This window comes from Temnothorax americanus, unplaced genomic scaffold (assembly GCF_048541705.1).
Source record: "Temnothorax americanus isolate GAGA-0224 unplaced genomic scaffold, ASM4854170v1 Scaffold25, whole genome shotgun sequence".
NCBI classification, from domain to species: domain Eukaryota; kingdom Metazoa; phylum Arthropoda; class Insecta; order Hymenoptera; family Formicidae; genus Temnothorax; species Temnothorax americanus.
The window spans coordinates 1,210,825-1,229,306 of NW_027509391.1; the positions used below are offsets into that span (position 1 = coordinate 1,210,825).

General features: G+C 46.6%; 1 protein-coding gene across 3 annotated transcripts in view; it reads left to right on the top strand.

The window, feature by feature from the left end:
- LOC143898968 (LIM domain only protein 3) overlaps positions 1-18,482 on the top strand; it is a 72,286-nt gene that overhangs the window by 45,354 nt on the left and 8,450 nt on the right. For 2 of the 3 annotated variants that reach the window (XM_077408834.1, XM_077408835.1), the window contains 2 exons: positions 16,014-16,125; positions 16,415-16,678. In XM_077408834.1, coding sequence (XP_077264960.1) covers positions 16,037-16,125; positions 16,415-16,678 — 353 coding nt within the window. In that variant the 5' untranslated portion in view covers positions 16,014-16,036. Of the gene's footprint in view, positions 1-3,784; positions 4,140-16,013; positions 16,126-16,414; positions 16,679-18,482 lie in introns of those variants that run through there. The other variant, XM_077408836.1, reaches the window with a different exon arrangement.

The window sequence follows — 18,482 nt, forward strand, 5'->3', positions numbered from 1 at the left end:
ATTGCATCGTGTTTACGGTCTGACGCAGTATATTATGTATGTATGTATATATATAAGGAGAGAGAGGATGGAAGAGAAAGAGAGAGAGAGAGAGGAAGGGAGATTGGAAGCGTGCGAGTTTGCGTATCTACGAGCAATGTGTAGATCGCGACGTGTCAGTGAGGGAGTTGGAAAGGCGGGCGGGCGGGCGGGCGGAGAAGGTCATTCGGGAGGATGGCGGCTCATCTTGTAATGGACTCAGAAGACAAGCGAGTCGGCTAATGGAGCCCTGCTCTTCCAGAAAAGCTCTTAGTATCCGCGCCGCGCGAGCGTCGATGCTGTCGGGCTGCGTCACTCCAAATCCGCAGCATCCCCATAGTGGTTATTTCCGCGCGCGCAGGTGCGAGAGACCGACGAGCGCAGATTTAGAATACTTCCCTTTCCCAACGACGTTGTACAGTTTCTCTTGGGGCTATCGTAAAAAATTAAACAAATCAGACACCGCACGCGAATATTGATGTATAGATCGACAAATTATTAGAGAATTGCAAAATATGCTATTTAAGATTCTCAACTCTAAAATGATTTTTTATTTTGTCTTATCGTCGTATTATTTTATTATAGGACATACATACATATAGCGATTTGCGCGCGTGTGTCGCTTTCTTCAAGTTCGACGCGGAATTTATCGTCGCGCCGGCGCGACGCAGCGCGTCGCGTCGTTAAATGCTTTTTCGCGAGATAAGGGCATCGCGAGCGCGGTCGGCGAGAGTGCCGCTTAGTTTAATACACGTAACGCTACTTTCCGCCCGCTTTTTCTATCAAATGCTCCGCGCCGAGCTCCAACGGGGTTCGAAGTAGTATAAGTCGTGGACAAAGTAGACGGCGTACAGAAAACCTCCATTAAAGTCCGTAGAAGTGATTAGTACGCTCCCCATTCCTCTTTCCCGTCCCGCTCTACGACCCGTTCTGCTCTTGCCCTTCGTCCTACACAAACACATACATCCTCTCCTTCATGCACACGCACACATACACACACATAACACACACGCGCGATACCCTTGTCCCTCCCGGCACCTTCTTCTCTCACTTTTCGCCCCGTCTCACACCTCTTGCAATTCCAGGGCTCTCGCATTTCGTTCTCTCCTTCTTCGCGCGGAGAACGGGCTGCAGGCTTTGGAAAACGCGCATCTCGCGATACTCGTGGGAGAACTATTATCGAACGTCGTATATAGCGATTTTGGATTTGCGACAGTGTACGGGACGCCGCGGGGCGTTGCGCGCTCTCTGTCGGCTAGGGATTCCCCGCTGAATCTGAAGTTGATACTAGTCTGATAAAAATCGGAGCGCGCATCGTTTTCTTTCGCCGTGGCCTCTGAATTTCCTCCGGTATAAAGTACCTCGGTAAGCTGGCGTGCATTTTTTAATTACGGCATTCAATAACGCGGTAATTAAGTCGTCAATTAAATTTCTGTTAAAGTGCACCTGAGATTAATTGGCAAAATAAAGTTTTATTACCTATTTACACTCTCGAAACTTATTCGCCGTAACTCTTTAATTTTCAATATTAAACAACTCCGTAACTGTACCTCGGGTTTGAAGATTCGCTGAGGAAACGTCGACTCGAAACTTATCGTAGGTCTCTTATTTAAACCATCCGGTGTAAAAGCGCCTTTTACGACGGCGCGGCCGTCGTCGAAAATTTTTCGTTGAAAATATTGGAGCAGCCCCCTATTTTTTCTGATGACGACATCGAGTTTAACGCGGAGTGTAATATAAGCATAAAACCGGATAAAATCGCGAAGCTCTTCTTCTTCTCTGAAAACATTACTTCCTGAGAGGTAACCTAAACTTCCCGCTGTTGTACGATAGACGTAACGTCATAAATCAGCCTGTAATTAAAAGAGACCGCCGACCATCGGCGGTGGTGATAAGCATGGCTTAATCCATTTCATCGGCCCAGGGTATATGGGAGTGGAAAAAAAAGGTCGTAGCCTTTCTAATTTAATCTGGCGAATGATTCCGTGATTCTCGAAGCCGGCGGCAACCCTTTCATTACTTACGTCCCCACCCTGCACCGCGCAACCCTCGCGGCTCCTTGCCTCCTCTTTCCTCTCCTCCAACGATTCCTGCACCCCCTCGCGCACGGGCGCCACCGTGAATCGGCGCAGAACACTAAATCAGCGACCGGTGTAATTTTTGTAATGGGAGGTGTGGCTTCGTAGGGGTGGCAAGCGCGTGTCCGCGAGGTAGGGGTTTCAACCGCGTGGAGGGGATATACCACCCCTGCATCGGCTTGCGTGTAGGTGGTACGGCAGGGTGGAATTCGTAGGGGCGAATGTAGGGGTACCCCGTCGAGCGTGACGCGCCACGCCGGAGGTTAATCCTCCACAGCTATTTCACGATCGTCGACGAGCGTGATCCTCGGTGATCGTCGAATAGAAGGATCTTACAGAGCCCTCGTACACTATAATTAGCCTCACTGTCAATCTAACTATTGACTAATAATTAATGATGACGTCATAATATCTCTCATGTTCTGTACATGTAATATATTTACACTTTCTTAATTATATACTATACAGCTTTTATTTTCTTGAAAAGGATTAATTGTACAACGTAATGAATAATGGTTTTCATATTTTTTTAGTTTTATTCTTATACAATGTAAATTCAACTATCGGAACAGTAAAGATGTTTCTATTTTGTAAATTATAAAATATTTAAAAATTTCCAAAACGAAAGCAGTTTATATTATAATTATAACAATTTACATATATAATAAATCGATCAAAATTTTTTTTACTAATTTTGACTTACTAACATATATATTTTTTAATTACATGTATACAATGCGAAAGAGATACGTTGAAATTCCGTATTATTAGTAGAGTTCGGAATAACTTTTTTTGCAGTTAACACATTTTCTGTAAGTTTATTACATCGATCTTTTGATAAATATTCCCGGGGAATATATTAATATTGCTAATATGAAAAATATTAGCGCGAATGAACGAAATTCTTCTACACGAGAATAAATAATATAATCGATTTTTTTATTTCTTTATTTAGTTGGCCCTTCTGTCGCATTTTCGATCAAGTCGGCAAGGTATCGATTCATTACGTATTCGTTATGATCAATCGTTGATAATTGAATCCCTCGTTCAATCGTGATTACGATCGCTTACGTCCCTTATCAAATCCCGGACAAAGTTGATTCTTACCCTCCGCGGGACGTCGACAGGCGCGAAATTAAAAAGAAACAAACACCGGCGCGCGGTATATACCATAATCGATATCCTCTCGCAATTCGCCGTCGTCTTCACTTCGTGGCGGCACGTCGTAGCGCGGCACGTTCCATCCCTTCCGTCGATCAGCCACCTTCTGCGCGCTCGCTCTTCGTCGCCGTTGGAAATCGAGGGCTCATAACTCGCCGTCCTAAACGCGCCGCCTAATCGACTGGAGTGCGGCCGCTATTCCGAATCGCGGGGTACATCCGGCGCGATGCCGTGCGGGGGGAGAGCTAAATTGTGCGGTGGAGCGCGGATAGTTGAAGGATGGACGCGCGCGAACGAGCGGCCGGGGATGAAAGCAAGGAGAGGGAAAGAGGGTGCGAGATAGAGAAAGAGAGAGAGAACACGCGCGTGAGGGGTAGTCGTTGGTGGTGGCATTTGCGACGTGGTAGGGAAAACGCGTAGGGGTATCACGAACGACGGTGGCGGAAGCTGTTGAGAGAGGGTAGCTAGGTGATGGTGGGGATTTATCACTCTCGGTGTGTGGCGTGCCGTGGCCGCACGCGGCACTCGGCAGTTTACAGTCAACCGCCGAAGCGGCGGTCTCGTGCATGGTACTTCCGGTGGGGACACTGCTCGACGCACGTTACCTCACGCATGCTTCGTCCTCGCATACTCCGAAAGTGCGCGCGGCCGAAAGAGTTGTAATAAGGAGACCTCGTTCACGAGAGCATTCGTGTAGAATCTTGGCAGGATCGCGATCGATCGTTCGGTAATTGATCACCGATGGAGAAAAACGATCCGTGGACGGAAGTTGGTGGCCGTTTCGCACGTCTTGTGCAGTGTCACGTGACGCGAAGAACTTAAACGGAGAAGATCGCTGCCTCGCAACGAAGCCTTCGCCGTTTCCCAAGCGATTGTTGACAGGTAAATGCGATTAGAGATCACGATCAGATCGGTGTAAGACGGGCGAGCGGGGAATAGAATGGGACTTTGATGAGAACTTTAGATCGCGTCGAGATTTGATTAGCCTAACAATAAGTGTAAGGGATCCGAGTGTAATTACTCAGTTCGGTGCTAGGTAACACTTATCGATCTCGATCTCGCGTCCTACGCACAGCGTGGTGTTTGCGCGAAATGCATTTACGAAACGTAAGATACGGAACGCAGGATGAGAGGAAAAGAGAAAATAAAACGCGCCGATAAGATCGCAGCCAGGGTATATAGACGATGTATAAAATGAACGTGCATTTGCTAAAGAAGTCGCGTGAGAGTCTCGCGTTAATTATAAACTGTCTTGCCTTTTAGCTTGGCAGATAAGCACGCTCTGGCACACTTCTGTATAGTCATTCACCCCCTTCTCGCGCGCTTGCATCTCGCGCGAGGGTCCCGTCTCTCATCGACCGACGTCTGTTCCAATTACCGGTCGCGTTTTAAGGCGATTCCGTTGTAGGGCTGCCGTTAGCCGTTAGCCGACGCGGATTAACTGCATCCTTAGAAATGACTCGTATAGCTCCTTTACTTCGCGATTCCTTTGTCCCGCTGAATCGTCGTAACGGCGCGTGATTATCGACTAGCGCGCGACTGCGAGGGAACGCGATTAATTGACGACGCCAATCCTTGAGACGTTTAATTAAAATTAAATAGAGACGTTTAATACGTTTTTATTGCGGCGGTTAATTAAATTATTTATATTCATCGATATATAATTTTTTTACTTCAAAAGTAACGTGCGCCGCGCTTCTTTCGCAGCGAAAGAGAAAACTTGCGCGAAATTAAATTTCAGTTTATATCTTTTTGCTTTTAAATAATATTCTTGCTTCTCGAAAAACTGAAATTGTAACATTCAAAGTCGATGAGGTAATTTCGTCCATTTATGACAGTCGAGATACATACGTTTCTTCATTGAACCATCTAGTAGTAATGTCTCAGACGGATGCTATGAGATTACATAATGCACTATGTATGAATACCCGTTTTCGAGATATCGTCATCCAATATGCAAGAGCGAGCCGGTTGTAGCGCGTGACAAAGCTTTCACGAAGATTAGCGCTAGGTGCAATCTCGCGAGCGATTCGTCGAAATGGCATGGTTATTATATATTCCTTGGAATTATTTTTAAAGCTTATTACGCGCGAAATTACCGAATTATAAATTATTCTTATTATACATAAAAGGAAGGAACCCCCATCGATTTAGGATCTATAATCGATTAGAACCAATAAACTGTTACAAAAATAGTCGCTTTATTTTACTAACTTCTAAAATAGATTTTTTATATTATGTTTCCTTAATGCAAGTTTAAATATTTTACAGAAAGATATGTGTCCTGCACTTTTGAAAAACGTATCATCAACATAAGATCTTTATTTATGGCGTAATGTGCATTTTCTGTTTACTTTTGGCGGAAATTTAATTAGAAATTTAATTAACGAATTATCGAGCATCAGAGAAGCCTTCAGCTTCGATTAAGAGATTGAAAAGAAAATTTCAGTGGATAAATACCGCTGATGAATCTCTTCGTTAAAGAAAACCGGAAATATCGCCGTCTTCAATCTTCCTCTCTTTCTTCGTCTTCTTATAAGATAAGATACATATGCATTCTTCTCGCGTAGCCACATAACGCGTTTCATTCTCACATATGTCGTCAGGCGTCGGTTGAAGTCGAAATAATGAAGCTAACTGTCTGTCCGGACGAGCATCTTGCCCTGTTCCTTGAAGGCCCGACCGCCTCCTTCATCAGCGACCTTTCCTCTCCCACCTCCTCTTCTTTCTCTTCATCTTCCTTCGCCTTCTCCTCCTCCTCCACCGTCGCCGTCTCGACGTCCCACCGAGAGAACGTCTCAACTGTCGGCCACCCGCGTGTACTCGTCCGTTTGAATGCCGATAATTGGCACTAGTTTCAGTCGGCGGCGGGCTCGTTAGCCGGCCGGCTAAAGAGAATCGCTTAATTATTTCGTTTGAAGTTGGCTTCCGATAGGAGGTAGGTATAGGTACGGCTAACGCGCGCACGGATAAATCGAGAAAGCTTGTGCGAGCGCGAGACCTTCGACCGGGCGCGTTTGTTTCGCACCGACAAATTGCCGCGGCTAATTAGCCTCGCGGGCTAAAAGAGGAGGGAAGGTTGCTGCTGCTGCTACCGCTGCTGCGGACGCCCTAGCCGTTACTGCCGCTATTTCGCCGGGTTTATTACCGTGGCTGCTGAGTCAAAACTGTGTTGCGCTGCTTCCGCCATTGTTTCAAAAAATTTCCCCCGCTGCTCGTAAAAAATGAAGCGAATTGTTATATGCCAGTTCTTGATACGATGTACGATACGCGCCGCGCCTCTCAAAATTGACTGGTTATTTGGCAGTTCTTTCAATGGTTTCTATACAAAACAGATAGCTTTCTTTTTTAATTGAAAATTGCAGTGAAACTAATATATACACACAGCAGCAATAAATAGAAAATAGATAAATTTAAGTAATTCCCATACGTTTATGCATGTACATCGTTTATAAACTTCGAGATATAGGCCCGGAGGCAAGTATTCGTTGCATGTGTTCTTTTATAAACTGGCAGTAGAAGTCTCTTTTGCCAAAGCAGACCTTTTTTTTTGCAAATGGCATTTTCCTCGTTTTCCGGACATTATAGCGTGCTAGCGGGCCGCTGCTATAATTTAATAACGCCGGGGCGCGCGTAATGCCTTTCGACACGAGTCAGCGATAATTCCGCGGCGAATGTCCAATAAAAAGCCACTTTGCCCGATCGAAATATCAAATGTAATCCTCTTAAGTCGGCCGCACCGTCGAACGTGTATCTCGCGGGCTGACCATCGCGCTCTCTGTCCTTCTCCTCCTGCTTCGCGCTCCCAACCCCCCCCCCCCCCAACGGTCTATCAACCCCTCCTGGACTCTATCTCTGTCCGCCTCGGTGAGCTACTAACTTTTACTTCCCCTCTCTTTGTGATACCCTCTTCTCTTTTCCACTCTATCTCTCTCCTTTCCGAACCGTTTTCTCGTTCCGCATTTTTCTTTCTCGTCTTCCTTAGGTCGGAGGGGTTGCTTTTACGGCGATTGAAGCTTCTCGTGGGTCCTTGGGCACACCGCCAGGTGGCAGTGCCGCGTCCTTCTGGGCGTCGGCCCCGATGTCCTTTCCCTGCGAGCTGCGAGATTTTTCTTCGTACGGTGGTGCCCTTGTGTACTTAGGATGTCGCACGCGTCGCCACGGACTCCGGTACCAAGTACATCAGTACCTTGGAGGTGGCTGAGAGATAGAGGAGCTAAATCTAAGCTTCCGAGATGATCTGGGAAATCAAAATTGCTCCAGCAGAATTTTAACTACGCGGCAGAAGACTGACGGAAAAGTTCCTAAGATACGGGATCGACGAGAGTGCAGGGCTACCGAGGAGTATCTTCGATCGTGGATCGCGGGGGGCGCGGAAACAACGCGGACGACACTGGCGCGAAATTCCGCAACATTCTTTTATCGATCGTTAAAAGTTTCATCGGCGCTCAACGGTTGCTCCTTCGGCGCGACGCTATTGAGAGCACCCCGTACAATTAGCCTTCTCTCATTAAAGAACCATTCGCAGCGGCACCGAATGCGCCGAGCCGATGTTGAATAATTAGCATTCGCTACCGACCGAAATCGATTTGTTAATTAATAAAGCGCTAACGTTCGCCGTACTAATAATACCGGTCAACAATTGAATAGAGAGCGCGTTCATTAACTCGCCGCGCCATAGCAGCCAGCTAACGCCGGGCATCCCGGATCGACTCTACATCGACTCGGATAATCGAATTTGTTGCGGGACCCCTTGGCGAAGGGCGATCGTCGCGTAAACGACGTTATTTACAAGAAAGGAATGCGATGACTACCAGAGGAAAAGGACTTTACTTTATCGTTGGACATTCCCGTTGCGACCTCCTCCTTTCTCTTTCTCTCTCTTTTTCTGTTTCTTTCTCATCGTCTTTTTCTTTTTCTCTCTTCGTTCTCTCACCGTACCTACCGAGACTCCGTGCCACGAATTTTCCTCTGCACCCTTCGCAAAAAAGAAGCCCGGAGGAAAGTTCCTTTTCCAACTCGTTCGGTGTGCTCTGCCGGGTTACCGGCTATTGACCAGGATATCTTTCGATTATCAAGACCATCCATACCTACCGCCTTAGCCAAGCCGGCTCCATTGTCTTCTCGGCTCTTTCAATTAATGTTTTGATTGATTTCGGACCCTCGGTTGGAGAACGCGACCCTCCCTCATGATCGGCGCGCCCTGTCCGTTTTCTTTCTCTCTCCCTCTCTCTCTCGTTCTCTTCGAGCAATACTCGAGAGTTGGTTCTCCATAATCGGCATTCCGTAGGAGATAGAGTACGGAAACGTGAGAATTTCGTGCGAAAGAAGGATATTGCACCTTCGTTGCTTCCTTCATGACGTAATGGCACGATACTTACGATAATGGATTCAATTAGTCTTAAAGCGATTTGTATCGAAAACTGTACTTTGGAAATATAGTTTTGCGAGATAACATAAATTTAGAGCATAAATTTTAGCTAACTTCTTTGAGGATTTGCTGTCAGCTTTTATACGTAAAAGGTAATAGATGTATTGGCTCCAAATAAGGATAGTTTGGTGTAAGATCTGCATATAAATGAAACAGTACCAGCGTTATACAAAATATATATATATATATATGTATAAATGTATACGAAAATACCAAGTATTTCTTATTGTTTAAAGTTTAAATACGGCGAAGAATGGCGAATTAGAGAGTTAACGATTCTAAAAAGCTAATTGCGGTCCCTGGCTTGGATTACCAGAGATTTTCCTCTTCCGGAATACTGCGTGCCGCAGATAAATTCTACCCCTCTCTCTCTAGGACGTACGAGAAACGGCGCGCGCGACGTCGCCGACGACACAGCGACGGGGGGTTGGCTGCTGGTAGACGACGACGGTCCCCGAATCGGTGTTATACCGGTGGCTGTTTTATTGCGAGATTTGCGGCGTGGCCTCCCCGTGTAACAAGACTTACTGAGATCTTAATAGAATCTGAGACCACCCCCCTTCTCAGTCGCGAGTCTCACACCACCGCCAGAACGACTAACTCGTTCTTCGTCTATGGTTCCGCGCCTTTCCAACCACCTCCGTCTCACCGACCACCCTTCTCCCTTCGACGGACTTTTGGAGGGTGAGGAGGACGAGGTCGAGGGGATCGCGCGGGAAGGGACGGACGGGAAGTTGACCCCGGTACTGCATCCCTTTGGCGAAAAAAGAAAACTGCCGCTTATATTCTAAGCGTATATAAGAAGGATGGGAAGGCTGACGGGGGAGGGGAGAGGACGAAACGCGGCGTGGGCGGGAGCGATCTGAAGGGTGATTTATGAATATTGCCTACGGAGAAAAGTGTATCGCTACCGCGCTACCACGTCGATTCTCTCTCTCTCTCTCTCTCTCTCTCTCTCTCTCACTCTCTCTCACTCTCTCTCTTTCCTTCGAAGACTTCGAAACGACTCCTGCGTGGCGATTCCTTTGGTACACATTCGCGTTGTTTCCGGGAGGAGGACGATCGCTCGAGACGATCGAGAACTTTGCCGAGGCTGTCTTCGCTGACTCGTATATTGACGAGTATTGGCGAATGCGCGATAAAATTTTCATTGTTTTAGCCTTCATGAATCTTCCCTCGATAAAAAAAGTTTTTTCGATTCCTAAACATGAGGGTGAAGCGTCTTGTCTTTTTTAACAAAATTGAATACATTAAAGTAATTAAAGTATGAAAGAACTTCATGGAAGATAAAAAAATACGAACTATACGTATGCAAATGTGTATATTCATATATTTTGTACAAAATTTTTAAATTTTATGTAAAATGTTTTAAGGATGAAAAAAGTACAGTATTATTTAATATTTTTTTATTAGAACGAACAATGTCGTGTCGCAAATGATAAAAACGAGACTCTTTTTGCGATCGAGTTCGCCCGCCGTATTTCGCTCTTTTGTCATTTCGGTTTCTCGTAGTCGGATCGATATGTACTCCCCCTCTGCGAGCCGCGCCGCGCTCCGAGGCTCACCCTTATCCCGTAACTAACACAATTGGCATCGTCAAGACGATCTCACGTGCGTCTTAATTATCCCGTTGTGCGGCGCCGCGCGCCGGCCCGGTCAGGAGCATCGAGTTGCAGTGAATATTTTATAGCGACGGTGCCGAAGAGAGAGACGCGAGGCGTCGTGGCGCCGCTTCGCTCCGCTCCGTTCCGTTCCGTTCCGTTCCATTCCGTGCTACGCCGCACCGGCATCAGCACCGGTGTGATAGCAGTATAACGGCGCAAGAGTAGGTCTGTTCTCGCCCTCTCTGCTTGCTTTTCACTCCCTCTGGCCACCCAACATTCCCCCCCAGGAAGCTTGTTAGGCGACGCCGTGCTCCGCTATCTTCTAATTGGCGATATAATGATCCTGAAGGATGGAATATGCCGTGGTCCTGAAGGACCCGAGGAGAGAGAGAGAGCAGCCTCTCGCTCGCTTTGTCAGGGATGAGATTAAAATTTGGCTCTGCCTTACCGTCTCTTTCTCTCTTTTTCGTCGCTCTCCCTCTTACGTTTCTTTCTTTTTCGTCCAACTCATTTCTTCGCCTTTATTTCGACGTGCCCTCCTTCGTCGCCGCTGCGTCTCCGTAATTTGGGGATCCTCAAGATAAAGAGAAGAGTTAGGAAGTAATTTATATTTCGCGCTTTCTCTCATCTCCAAAAATATCTGCACACGAAGAAATCACAATCAGTCGGCCGTCTACGGCGATTTAATCGTGCCGATCGTCCGGGTCTATTAATTAATCGACCATTACCTGCATAGTTTGAAATGCGCAGCGCGGAACAAGTACTCGTTCTAATTACGCGCGCCCTCATTAACCGTAGTAATATATAGTAAATTTACAACTTGTAATTATCTCTCATCCGGCAACGACGACAACGACGATGGCGACGTCGACGTCGACGACGAGTATGACTACGATAGCTCGCGCAACACCGCGACGTAGTTTCGCCCGTGTTCACCCAATCAGCGAAGGCGGTATATCCGTATCGTTATCGCTGCTCGTCCATTCAGAATTTACGAACGGACCCTTGTAGCGGTGTTGATAGTTACGAGGCCGGTCTCAATTAGTGGAACTTACGTCGCTAGGGTCCAATTAGACGTAGGCCAGCGCAGCTACACCCTGTTTGCCCAAGTTTGCCGTGCACCATCCTCACCATCGTCGTCGTCAACGTCGTCGTCGCCGCCGTAGTCGGCGTCGTCGGGTAGAGTTGCCCGTCGTCCCCGCAGCTGCAGCGGCACTGGTTAAGGGTGTCTTTTTCCTACGCTAATGATTAATTAGCAGTCTCTTCACTTCATAGTATAATGACACGGGATCCACAGCCCGGGTAAGAGAGGGTAGGACCGTCGGATCATTATTAAGCCCCGAAATTGCAGCCGTGCTTGCCACTTCTTCTCTTCGGTTCTTCTTCAGAGGATTTTACAATTCGGAGAAAGGGGGGAGGGGTATTAATAAACGGACTTCTCTCTGTATCCGTCCATTCCGCCGCATTGTGTTATGACGAAGCGCCATATTTTATTGAGCATCTTCGATACGAGTTTCTTCGATGTAAGAAAAGCGGCTTCTCCGATTGAACTGGCGAGTGCAGTCACTCACAGTTTGGGTCAGCCGGGTACGTCACGCTGACCTTTAACCGTAATAATATATTGAGTTCACTAAACTTCCGTTCTCCTCCTGCGAGACGACTTCACCCTCTCCGCCGTCGCTGTCGCCGTCTCTCTTTCGCTCACGTATAACCATCCGTATTTGTCCATCCCGCGCGCACTCGGTCTCTCCTTTCCGCCTCCACGGACTTTCTTTTACATTTATTTATTTCCTAAACGTCCGTCCCCACCGGCTACTTTATATTTGACATTTTTATTAAACCACCTAGACCGGCCCTGTGTCCGCTCCGACGGAATCCCCGGGATAGACGGACGGACGGCGGGAAACGCGAGTCAGAAGGGTGGCTTGGAAGCGCGACAGGGGACGCGGGGGAGATGGAGTTCTCCCATATTGCTGTTAGAGCAATTTCGTAATCTCGGAAGGGTGCTCCTTATATTGACCGAATAAAAAGTCGTATCCGTTGCTGATTCCACGATCGAATATCGCCGTTCCGTTCGAGGTTCACCCGTGTTCGAAGGAGGAGGAGGGAAAGAGAGGGGGGGCGATTGACCGTTCGCGTCGACACGGAAAAATCGCTCGAAATCAGTTTGCCATTTTACGATTATGCTATCTTGCAGACGAGAACTGTCGCGCAGCGCGCGACCCGAGACGCGAGACCGATTTTATCGGCGAAGGATCGAATTTCTCGGCGACCTCCTCCTCGTCGAGAAATAAAACGATGACTGCTAGTTTCCAGTAGCCAAATATGATACGGCAAATACCGGCGGTATACAAATACTAGGATTTTTATTATTAACATTTTATTATATATACATTACCAGTACCTTATCGCGGACTGGATCACGCAGAATTTCCTGCCTGGCATAGCGCATGTTTATGACGAAATCGCTGCGTTTTAAAAGATTTCTGAAAATTCCTGGGGAGATCCGAGAAGATATCGCTGCAGTGTGTAAAGAGTCTAATTTCCATAAGACCGACAGTAGTAAAAGACGCCGTAAATCGCGTCGAGCGAATTTCGTCCTTTCGCAATTTCGTTTTATAAGCGAATCGAAGTATCGACGGTGTCCGCGCTGACGACATCCGCCGCGAGATAATACAATACCCGAAACGTTTTTGCGTGGAACCGGCCGATCATTCACAATCAGAGTGGCAATATCCCGATATTAGCGAAAAAGCACATGCACTTGCAGACTCCCTTCCTGATTTTTTAGGTAATTTTTACACAAGTGTCTAAATACATTTCGCTTTGATATCGATCTAAGAAACTTTCTCAGCCGCCTAATGACATCCTCTTCCGCGAAAAAGCTCATAATAAATAAGGCTTATTATTTTTCTTTACATATAATATTTCATAATTTTTGGATGTGTTCTACATAAATTAGTTCGTTTTCGAGATGAACTTGTGATTGTGACAGGCGAGTAATTTTAATCAACGTACGATGTGTGAATTCTCGCAGCAACAGGCTCGAAATTTTTCACCGATACGAATGATTAATTTCACCCTGATTTTTTTTGTTTGATATTTTGGTATCTATGCACCGAACTTTTAATTTGCTCGCGAGCATTGGCAATTTCGATATTCGCTATTTGCCAATGAAAAGGGTAAAGTAACGTCCATTTTTTTTTATTGTTTAACTCGTGTAACCATCGCGATCAAATACGATGCAGGCATGGCTATAGCAGTTTGCAAAATACGGAGGATAGATGCACGAGTTCTCCCAGTCGCGAATTCATCCACGGTCGAACTCGTTCATCGTTCGGGTTTATTTCGAGCAATCGGTTATCGATCACGCAATTAGCATTAGGTACTAAAAAGAGCTTAAGAACCGTCATCGTTAGCCGCGTCTTTTCGCGGCGCGTTGCACGCGCATTTTTTTTTTTTTTTTTTTTTTTTTTTTTTTTAAATTCTATCGCGATGTCAATCGGACTAAGGGAGGAGAATCATTAAAAAAAACTAGACCCAGGGAAAAACGAAGCGTACAGGTCGTTTGACGAATCACGAGGCAGCTTTAGGATATACCGACGTGGGAGGCGCGCCGCGAGAGGAAACGAGGCGGGGGGGATGATGTTTTTTTCCTCGGCGGCGCCTCTTTAATTTGCCCTCCAATTAACGGACGGGGTCCTATTTGAAAAATACCTGCCACGAGGGCTGGCAATTATACTTCTTCCTTTTTTTTGCGTCACGAGCGCGTTATTAGCGCTATCCGTCCAGCCCCGCTACCTCCCGCCCCTCGCATCTCTCTTTTTCTCCTTCGTCTCTCGTTTGCTCTTTCCTTCCGTCCACCTCTCGCACTCTCTCACCTATTTCCTCCACTTCTCTCATCCATTTTGTCTTAGTGCATGTGTGCGAGCGTGAGGGGTTGGGGAGGGCGAGTGGACGAGCGTATCCGCGCGATTGTATGCGTTTTACGTGTATTGCGGAACACGCGGGTGAAGTGATGCGACGATGGGATGAGGGGAGGCGAAGGAAGGAAAAGGATGGAGCGAGATAACGAGATAGAAGAGGACGGAAGAGAGAAAAGGGGTTGGTGGTAGCGGGTGGTAGCGAGAGAGAAAATTGGAACCGGGAGCGAGAGAGCGGTGCGGCGCGGTGCGGTGCGGTGCGGTATGGCGCGGTGCGGTGGCTGTGGGTCGCGCGGGGCCGCAGGGAGGGAAGGAGTGGCGTTTATAACTCGTGCCCGGGTCTCCCGGCTTTGAGAAGGCCAATTAGCAGCATAAAGCTGCAGCTCGGCCCCGAGGCCGAGGATGTTTGTATGTAATAATGGATTGTTACTCAAAGTATCCGGCTAATTAATTAAGCCCCCGCCGCGCGTCCGCCCGCTCGTCGTCGTTCCGAACGGCGCGGCGCGGCGCGGCGGTAGTTGACGGTGACGGTGGCGGCAAAGGAGGTGAGCAAAGTGGGCTGCTGCCCGCTATCCCTGTACGTCACCCTCACCCGCCAAGGCGGATCGCCTCGGAAGAACGTAACTGCGTTCTCGCGATCACGAATGCCGTTTTCGCCCCCCCCCCTCTCCCGCGATCCTCGCGCGGACGTAACTTAATCGGATAAAATCGCATTTTTTTAACTTGACCACTGTGGCGGCATAAATCGCGGGACAGCTCGCGATTTCCGTGATTGAGAAAATACGGAGACAATTTAGATTCATAATTTACGAGAATTAAAAAATGCAATTAAAATGTATCCTCGTCCATCAATGTTATCGCGTAAACTTGAAATACAAAATAGAAATTTTGCGTGATTTTACACGAAACAAACAAAGAGTCAATTACTCATCGTTAACATTCCCGAGTGGGACGCAACGTTTAAAGTTCAAATAGGATAGTTTACAATTTATCTCAAGATGGGATAAAACTTCCAGTTTCCCCACTTGTGGGAACGAAATGCGGTGAACGTTAAAATAATTGGCGCTATAGAGAAATTTATTTTCGCCTGAAGAATGCTCGCTCAGCGCGCTCGTTCCGCGGGACGGTTGAGAGACGGGCTGCTTCGGGTGTCGGTAGGTATAGGCGAAAAGAGAAAAGAGAGGAAAGGGAGGAGCGCGAGAACGAAAGAGGAAAAAGAGAAATGTTTTATGCATCGCGAAAGATTCCGACGACGCTCGTGACGCAGCGCGTCAGTGCTTATTGGAGTCTGAGCGCGCGAGGACGGGCGCAGAGGCACGGTTCCAATTAGCCGCGCTAATTATTGCGTGCTGTCAGCCACTTATACGACCGTCGGAGATGCTTGTAACGGCGGGATACGCGTGCATGGCACGCCAAACGTCCGCGGTTGTCGCCCCCTTAAAAAGACACGCAGATGCATACAACCCGTCTGAATGCTCGGGGAAGGTTCTCATTAACTCGGGAAATCAAATTTCGAGGCGCTCGGAAATGACGACGCCACGCGTATAATTCTCTCGTCGCGAGTACAACTTTTTTCTCTCAGTCCGAGCTCCTCTCGGCTTGCTGAGAATTTTATTTCACTCCGTATATTTATCCAACTGCGCTCGATAAGCGATTTTAGGTGTTTAGCGATTATTTCAAGTTCTATCACATCAATGTTAGGAAATTGAAAAGAAGAATCTGCAGATTTTTTTCTTTTTTAGCAACGATGCGGGAGAATATAATTGTAACGATTTGATTATTGCTTTTGATGTTCCAGACGGCGCCGTAGTTGAGATCACGATGACTATGGACGTGAGCAAATCCGAGACGAATAAAAATGGTTCGACGCAGCAGGAGTGCGCCGGCTGCGGGAAGACAATTACGGAGAGGTAAACGGCGACACACGTATAAGCAATGCACTCCTGTACAATCTGTATTCTTAAAAAAAACATCTCGTCCTTCTGTATTAATAAATCTGCTATGCTATATTCAATATTTTGTCGCAAGGACATACATTGCAGATATCGATCTCCGATCTCTCTAAAGCGGTCCACTTTCGCTTCGTTTATAAATGTTCAGCCATGCTTTTGCGTAAATGTATTTTTAAATATCAAGATAAGAGAGGTATTTTCAAGACTTAACGGCCGGTAAGAACGAAAACTACGGTCGGTCCTTCAGGTACCTCCTCAAGGCCCTGGACCTCTACTGGCACGAGGACTGCCTCAAGTGCGGATGCTGCGACTGTAGGTTAGGCGAGGTCGGCTCTACCCTCTACACCAAAGCTAATCTTATCCTCTGTAAGAGGGACTACCTCAGGCTCTTCGGGAACACGGGATGCTGCGCGGCATGTAATAAGCAAATACCGGCGTTCGAGATGGTCATGAGGGCCAGAACGAACGTCTATCATCTCGACTGTTTCGCCTGCCAGCAGTGCACTCATCGGTGAGTGCGAACGACAGAATTACCCTTTATTACTAGGTCCGATTCTTTTAATGAGATTTTAATTTATCTTCGTTATTAGATCCGGTCCTTTCTTCAAAGCAAAATTCGTCTATTCTCATTGCCCCCTCCCCGCTCTAAAGCGTGAATTTACGATAGTCTTATTTTGAGAAAATGTAAAAAGAGATACAGCACTATACACAGAGAACAGATTCACTATTCCGGAACCATGTATATTGCAACGCACAGAATTATTTAGAAATCCGCGCGATTTGCTTGTATTAAACGACAGGTGGAATTTCGAAAATAGAAACAAAACTCGCTTTGGGCTCGTCAATTATTAAAAATTACCGCGTGACGTAAAACGCGGGACAACCGGTGGACGACTCGAATCAGTAAATTTGCTACCTCGCTTCCCGCCCCTCCGACCCACCATCTTCCTTTATTTTCTTATACCGTTCACTTTCATGGCGATGCATCTTTCCCGTCGCGTGGACACAGCATGGGTGAAGGCGAGGAACGACTACGGGGAAGAGACTACTAGTCCGCGAGACAGACTCAACGGGAAGGGGGTGGGGATTAACGGGGATAGGTTGCTTTACAGGTCAGCTGGGAAATCACCCTGCGCTTTTCCGCGCCATGACCTCTCCTTTCTTTCGCGATGCCGTTCTCCGAACCGACTATAGGTCGTGAAACCTTGCGGCACGTTCTCGTGCAGCCCACGACCTCGGTTCTCCATCTGCCGAAATGTGCGATTTGCCGTCTACTTCCTTATCGAACTATCGTTCGTTGAACTATTTTTCGTTCATTTTTATCAATATTTAATTAGCATAATTTTATTTTTGATGACAATTGATATAATTGATATATTAGTTATTTTTAATTAAATAGGTAAGTAAGATTAATTTGAAAGTTTATAAAATAAAAATTGGAAATTTTCAAAAACAGTATTTATCCTCATTTAGTTGTGTGCCAGGAGCATCTTTGGCATTCCGCGGCCTTAAAACTTCGTTAATATATTCATTATTGATTATTGTCGTGAGCTCTTTAATTCTAAGGCGCAATTTGAGACTTTTTGTAATCAATGAGTTACTACCAACTGAACGATGAACTCTGATGGGAGATTAAGTATAAATCCAAATTTTAATAGGTTTTGAATTTTGCTTTTATAAGTTTCTTCTGTATCCTAATACAAGTTTATAAGTTTCATAAGTTTCTTGGCGATATAAAGGTCTTGCTTCAGGGCGAGAATAAACGCCCTTCTCTCTTTCCATCTTTGTGTCATCTACTTTGTCTTTCGAGAAAGACCAGTTACTTACGAACCAGTATTTTCACGTTCGATCGAGATCATTTTCGCTCGCATTTTCGCGGGCGGGACACCGACTCCTTCCAGGATCTTGTATAGATCATATATTTCTCCACGATACGCGCAATATTGAATAGAATCAATTGAAACGAGAAAGATCAACCGTCGCAGATTTATCTATCAAACTCGCTCGTTATCACCCGTTACTCTTTTCTCCGGTCATTTTAATTATCTCCGGACCACAGTACAACGTTTAAACAATATGTAGCAACGACGAAACGGCGGAGACCTGTCGCGATTCAATGGTGGGAAGCGTACAGACGAGTGCACAAAAGCCAGCGGAGCGATACAATGCTGGCTTACGGATGAAGTGACTCGTTTTGGGGGGTAACAACGACAAGGAGAAAGCAGATAGAGCAGAGAGAGAAAGAGAGAGAATCTGTAGTCGCCCTGTCGCTAGAGAAAGGCGACAGAAACAGGGAGAGAGAGAGAGAGAGAGAG